At 38.3% G+C, this 7236-nt stretch overlaps 1 protein-coding gene across 1 annotated transcript in view; it reads left to right on the forward strand.

The window, feature by feature from the left end:
* epb41l4a (erythrocyte membrane protein band 4.1 like 4A) overlaps window positions 1-7236 on the forward strand; it is a 59510-nt gene that overhangs the window by 47985 nt on the left and 4289 nt on the right. The window contains exons 14-20 of the mRNA XM_016229860.1: window positions 4134-4184; window positions 5317-5394; window positions 5600-5719; window positions 5922-5969; window positions 6052-6120; window positions 6448-6558; window positions 6655-6733. Coding sequence (XP_016085346.1) covers window positions 4134-4184; window positions 5317-5394; window positions 5600-5719; window positions 5922-5969; window positions 6052-6120; window positions 6448-6558; window positions 6655-6733 — 556 coding nt within the window. The remainder of the gene's footprint in view (window positions 1-4133; window positions 4185-5316; window positions 5395-5599; window positions 5720-5921; window positions 5970-6051; window positions 6121-6447; window positions 6559-6654; window positions 6734-7236) is intronic.

Genomic DNA, 7236 nt, shown 5'->3' on the forward strand with positions numbered 1-7236 from the left:
TAGCATGTGATTCCTGCTCCAGTTCAAAGGTCACATTCACAAAAGAAGCAGTTCCTTCTGGTTGCTCGATCTTTGGCTGCTGGCCCTCCTGATTGTGCTGCTCCTCAAAACGATGTTCTGCCTCCTCAGAGAGACGGTTCTCCTCCTCTTCTTCCTCCTCCTGTGGATGACACATTATTAGGGTCTCACAATGTGAATACTGTTCAAAATCTCTCAAAAGACTTTGTATGTCCTTAAGTAATTGTACATGCTGCTTTTGAGAATATCAGCTAATAAATGAAGGCTGTAGCGGTGTACATACCTCTTTCTTCATCCTGTAGTACTCATCAATTGCATACTGATATTTTGGCGTCGTGATTCCCAGCAGTGAGGCCACTTTCTCTCCAAGATAGTCACAAACTGAAATATTTGGGTTGAAATGTACATTATGGACTGTTTTTGTATGATTAAATGTCACAGGCTGGAAAGAGTTTCATTACCTGAGATGGATGAGGTAGCCACTCTCCACATATGGAACCAGACATATGGACCCCAGGTCAACTTTGACTATAATCAGAGATGCAAAGTGACTAAGATGTTCAGATTATTAAAAAGAAGCAACTGAAACTACACTTCTATTTAAAGGTACCATATTTTACACCTTTCTGGAGTTTTATTTTAGGTTTTGATGTCCTTAAGAATATATATTTGCGGTATAAGTACCAAAAACCATCTCAATATATTTTTACAGCTCCTCTCTCAGGAGCTCTGCTGAGAACAGGTCGATTTTGGCCTGTCTAATTGATATTCATGAGCCTCTCTTCTGAGTGGCCTGTTGTTTTCTGAGTGACGCACGGCCAGGCCAACCACAGGTAACTAGGGTCAGCGACGTCACAGCGCTAGCTGGAGGCAGCAAAACAAAGGGGAAACTGGAGGCAGCCCATTCAAACCAGCGCAGATTCAGCTACATGAGGAGCTTAAAATATCATCTTGTTGTGATGTTGGGTGCCAGAATCGACGTAATACAGCCTCAAATTAGAAATTTTAGCGCATATCTGCTGCCACTGCCAGACAAAAAACCGACGACAGCTGTGGTTAAACGCGATAAAACGAGCGGACTGGACAGAAACGATCGTCAAAAATGCTCTCGTTTGCAGCGCACACTTCTTATCAGAAAAGGTTCAATAAAGTATTGTCTTTTGTTGTTATGGGCGCGTCTACAGATTTCTTGCCATATGTCTATGTTTCTTGCATGAAATAACACTGTGTGCATGTGTGTCAAACAACAAACTGACGATTTATATATATAATCATTTGTAATTGTATATACATTGTTGTGATTAATTGTGGCTGGAACAATAATGTAGCTGTAAAAATAGTTGCCTGCTGAAATTGAAATGTATAAACATCTTCATCATGACTAGATAGACGGTGAGTTTGTCTTTACTACACACGTTATAGAAGTGATCCACCTCATAGTAACAATCCTGTCAGATCGTCCATCCTTTGAGTGAGAGTGTAACGTTACAGGTCGGCCGATCTGGTTTCGTGGTTAAAGTTAACCTTCTCAACATGTTTCCGCAATGTTGTCTGGGGGTGTGGCTAAAGGAGGGTGGGACGGTGGGCGGTGCTCGGGGGGGTGACTGAAGGCGGTGACTGTGTAGCTCTGACGTCAACTTTTTACGGAAGTCACAACGGTTCGTGAAAAATCACAGCTACTTTAAGCAGGCTGTGTGCATTTTACTGTGGACTGACTGTTTTGAAACTTATATGGTAGTTACATAGCACCTAGACCTCAGTTATCATGAAAAAAGCCAGGAGATTTCAGTTTTGACTATATTGAACCTTTAATGCATTTGAAGAAGCGCACGAGAGTCGTTTGAACATCAGCGCTGAATCTCAATCCAGATGCATTTGCTCCCTCTAGTGGGAATAAACTGGAACAAATGTATTTTGTAGTAAGAAGCCAAACACAAAGAGTTGCATCCAGGGTTATTACACTCTAAAAATGCTGGGTTAAACACAACCCAGCGCTGGGTAAAATCTGGACCAACCTAGCAATTGGGTTGTTTTCAACTAACAGTTGAATGTTTAACCCAACCTTCTGTGCAGTAACCCAACCGCTGGGTCAAAACAACCCAATTGCTAGGTTGGTCCAGATTTTACCCAGCGCTGGGTTGTGTTTAACCCAGCATTTTTAGAGTGTAATAACCCTGGATGCAACTCTTTGTATTTGGCTTCTTACTACAAAAGTGTATTAAAACATTTTTGTTAATTGAATTAAATAAATAAAATTTGAATGAAATGAAGTAAATTTATTTTCAGTAAAAAGTATGATTAAAATTAAATATAAATATTAGATGAAAAACTTAATTTTAGAAATGTACATTTCTTGCCAATGTAATATTTCTAATTTTCATTTAGTTTAATCTGAAGCACTAAAATTGCTAGCTGGAAATAAAATAAATAAAAATGATACAAACTAGTTTTTTGTTAAATGAACTAAAGCTTAATTGAAATAAAATATGAATACTAGATGAAAAACTTAAATTAGTTGCCCAGGCAATATTTCAAATTTTCGTTTAGTTCAGTTTGAAACACTAAAATTGCTAACTGGAAATAAAATAACTAAAAAAGAAATTAAAACGTATTTTTGTTTAATTGAATTAAAGCTGCAGTCCGTAACTTTTTTGGGGGTTAAAAATAATCCAAGTACATAACCAGCCAGTGTTCGAAACTATCGCCGATTCACACCGGTTATCTTATAATAATGTTTTCTAGTTTGAGTAGTACGGGTAGGTTTTCGTCATTACGTCACGTCTGTAAACATAAAGAAGCTGTCCCGGCTACTAGGCTATCGCATGTGAGGATCCTGCAGCTGGCCGATCGTTTATAGCCTTTTCTCACAGCAGCCAGAATAATTAAATGCATCATTTTGATGGCGGATTGTAATCCAGAAAGGATTATGTGTTTATGAAACACATGTGAATGAAATTAAATTATATTCCAGTTATAAATGTGCTTCTGATTACAGCTAGCCTTGGATTGCAAAGATTTGTATTTTAAAGGAATCCAGTTCGAAGGGAGCATAATTAGCTTTTTGGGTTAAAAGAATTTCTTGATATGAAATTCGAAGTGTATGACAATTAGATTAGATTGAAATCTACACGCTAATACACACTATACTCATAGTCACCAATGCTGATGTTGTTAACATTAATCATTTGAGAATAAAGTATAACAATAATAATAATTTGCACGGTTTGATGTGATATGAGCTAACCGATCTTTAGATTTAATCACCATTGGTAGCGAGATTTATTTTTCCTCAGTTGGTCAGAACAAACTTGGCAGACTTGTTACTTACTTGTTCAGATGGCAGTATACGGTGAAAATTCTTATTTGGGTCATATTCCAAGACGTAGGCTAGAATCTGTGATTGCGAAGTACAGTAAATATCCACACCGGTGCGGTGACTGACTGCCACACATACTCTTCAGAACATTAGATTCATCCGCGCCGGAGCACAACCCACGTAAGCTAGATAATTCCACACACAGCTGCAATTCCAGGTTTTCAAACAGAGATGGCGACAAAGAGGCAAAACGTACGGACTGCAGCTTTAAATAAAATCAAATATAAATACTGGATGAAAAAGTTACTTGCCAAGGCAACATTTCTAATTCTTGATTTAGTTGCGGCACAAAAAAACTAGAAATAAAAATAAATTAAACCTAAATAGAAATGTTTAAACAGAAAACATACATAGCAAATACATAGAAAAAAATTCAACTAAAATTAAAATATAAAAATAAAAGCTAATTCAAAAAACACTGCTTGCATCTGAATGAAAATTTCTTGATTTTCTTTAGTCCTTTTAAAAACTGATAACAGTAAATTGAATATCTATTTATAAAAGATATCATATAAACATGGTTTCATATTTCTAGGCTTTTCTAGTCTCATTGTCTGGCAGTAAAGGAGCTGAAAGTTACTCTAGTTCTGAGTTTTTTCTTCTGGGCATCAATAAGACCTGAGTCCCGCCGCAGGAATAAATAAATACTGATAAATCCTCAAAGCAGTGCAGGCATTTGTGATGATGAAACAGTCAGTGTTTCTCTTTAAACGTCCTTCATTGTGTTTTGTCTCGACAGGAGAGGTCAAACCACTGACGACCCGCAGGCCAACAAACAGTACAGGAGGAGGTTCGCTTTTATTCGTTCACTCCTTTAGATTTCAACAGCTTCACAACTAATATAATTTAACAGAAAGGAAACAATCACTGTTTGGTGTCGCGCAGCTCTTTGTTTTTTTTATTTTTATTTATGCTTTTCAAGGCAAAACAGTTTCTTTGAGTTTGTCGCTCGCTGGTTTTAAATAGAACCAGACACATTTTTTACATTTTTTTGAGACAAAATCTGCAGAATGGAGTTTGTTAAAGCACTAGTTCACCCAAAAATGAACATTTGCTGAAGATTTACTCATCCTTAGGCCATCCATTTCTTCATCAGGTTTGGAGAAATGTAGCATTGCGTCAGTGACTCAGCAGTGGATGCTCTGCAGTGAATGGGTGCCGTCAGAATGAGAGCTGATAAAAACATCACAATAATCCACAAGTAATCCACAGCACTCCAGTCCATCAGTTAACATCTGAAGAAGACAAAAGCTGCGTGTTTGTGAGAAACAAATACATCATTAAAGACATTTGCAACATAACGCTTCCTCCAGTGAAAAAGTGCATCTCCTGTTGTCTCTCACATCAAAATCCAGCCACATATAGAGCTGTTTTGGACTGTAAGCGGTGCTTGATCTGTGCAGATTTCTCTCCTGATTCAGACCAGAACACTTTTTCTCTGGAGGAAGCGTTATGTTGCAAATGTCTTTAATGATGTATTTGTTTCTCACAAACACGCAGCTTTTGTGGCCTGAGGATGACAAAATTTTCAGCAAATGTTCATTTTTTGGTGAGTATTAATAAGAGTGTGCATCACTGTTATTGGGAACTGAAAGCACAATTAAACTAGTTAAAATGTTAAATAAATGAACATGCTTGTAGTTGGGGCATGTTCAAAATGTAGATTTAGGTTTTTTGCTTCAAAAAACTTTATTATAGTTTTTTTTTTTTTTTTTTTTTTTTTTTTTGATGGAAGGTGTTCTTGCTCTATTTTTGATAACATCTAATTAAGAAAAATTGCATCCTTGTGAATTTTATTAACAATATTTTTTATATTGTTTTTGCAAAACTGATCTTGATAAACTTTCTAGAACTGTTCAGGAATGTGTGTCCCTCTTTCATTCTGTCCTGTGACCTGTGACCCCTCTGATTGGCCCCTTTAGGTCACGTTCCCGTGGAAACACCAGCAGCGGCAGCGAATCCGAGAATTCCAACAGGGAACATCGTAAAAAAAGAAACCGGTGGGTTATTGAGCTGTCAGGACAATAAAAGAGCACAGGGCTCCTGAAATATATGGACATTATAAATTAAGGTGTTAATGGTCTTAAAAACTATTATTTTGGGGAAAAACAATTATTTCGGAGCATTGGGAAAATCTTTGAGAAAAGCAGGAATTCGTATCATGATATACATGCATTCACTTCTACAACTCCCTACAACCTGCAGGTCCCGTCAGGAGAATGAGATGGTTGATTCTGGTCCGCAGTGGGAGGTTGTCCTGCGCAGACAGAAAGAAAAAACTCCCAACGATCCCAACCATCGGCGCTCGCGACACCGCTCACGATCGTAAGCACCTGAAACTATTAACCCTGTAAAGCCTGACATATGAAATCATAGTCAGAAAATTTCCGATTTTTAAATTGAACAGTTCACTGAACCTTTTAGACAAAATACTTGAACATATTTAAATATATATTTTGCTTTATAGGGTTAAAAAACATGTATGACCCGACCCTCTTTGAACTTTGTTTCATCTTGTCTGTCATAGACGAAGTCCTGACATCCAAGCTAAAGAGCAGCTCTGGAAGCACATCCAGTGAGTTTAATGAAACTCTCAGAGACGCTATCTCTGAAAAACAGAAGACAGACGGTGTTGATCATGTTGTGTTTGTGTGCAGAAAGGAGCTGATCGATCCTTCAGGTCTCTCTGAGGAGCAACTAAAGGAGATTCCGTACAAGAAAGTGGAGTGAGTCAAATCAACCTGTCCTATAAAACAGGACAGTCAATATTTCTACAAATAGAGGAAACATTGGGATCCCATAAAAAAATTAAATCCCCAAATGTACATACGTGTCTCTGTCAGCATGTTAAAACTCCCAGTGCAGTATGTTGACAATTAGTGTCCATAGAAAACATGCGTTATATCTCTAAAACCGTTCCTGATGAGCTGTATGTAAATCTGATGTTTTGGGATATTAGTCTGCTGAACGCTGAGCTTGAAGTAACACAGAAAATAAGCTTTTAAGGACCTAAACCCATGTGGCACTGAAGTGCAAACTGTATCTGGTTTCAGAACACAAGGTGACCCGATCAAGATCCGCCATTCACATTCTCCCAGGAGCTTCCGGCAGTATCGACGCTCCCACTGTTCGGATGGCGAGAGGTCTGTGCTCTCCGAGGTCAAGTAAGTCCATACTGAGCGGTCAAGAGGATTTTTCGTATCACACTCGCTGATCTCAGATCAGATTAATTTCTATCGTCTTTCCATTCACGTCTGTAGCGCTCGGACCGATCTGGTGCCTCCTCTCCCGGTTACACGCACCGCAGATGTGCCCGGTTCCAGCTCGACCCCTGCACAGGTCAGACACACACCTTCTTCATTACTTGCTTGCTTAATTATTTAATGGAGTAGTTCAGCCAAAAATGAAAATGAGCTGAAGATTTACTCACTCTCAAGCCGTCCAAGTTTGTTTCTTCGTCAGATTTGGAGAAATGTAGCATTGCATCAGTGTCTCAGCAATGGATGCTCTGCAGTGAATGGGTGCCGTCAGAATGAGAGCTGATTAAAAACATCACAATAATCCACAGCACTCCAGTCCATCAGTTAACATCTGAAGACAAAAGATTAAACAAATCCAGTATTAAGATGTTTTTAACTTCAAGCCGTTGCTTCTGGATACTAACTCTTCCTCCAGTGAGTCAGTGTTCTGGTGTGAATCAGGAGAGAAATCTGCACAGATCAAGCACCGTTTAAACAGCTCTAAACAAATATGTGGCAGGATTTTGACTTTTTCACTGGAGGAAGCGTTATTATGAATTATGGACTCATAATTTAGTTAAAAACATCTTAATGCTGGATATG

Source organism: Sinocyclocheilus grahami, unplaced genomic scaffold (assembly GCF_001515645.1).
Source record: "Sinocyclocheilus grahami isolate Dianchi unplaced genomic scaffold, SAMN03320097.WGS_v1.1 scaffold359.1, whole genome shotgun sequence".
NCBI lineage: Eukaryota > Metazoa > Chordata > Actinopteri > Cypriniformes > Cyprinidae > Sinocyclocheilus > Sinocyclocheilus grahami.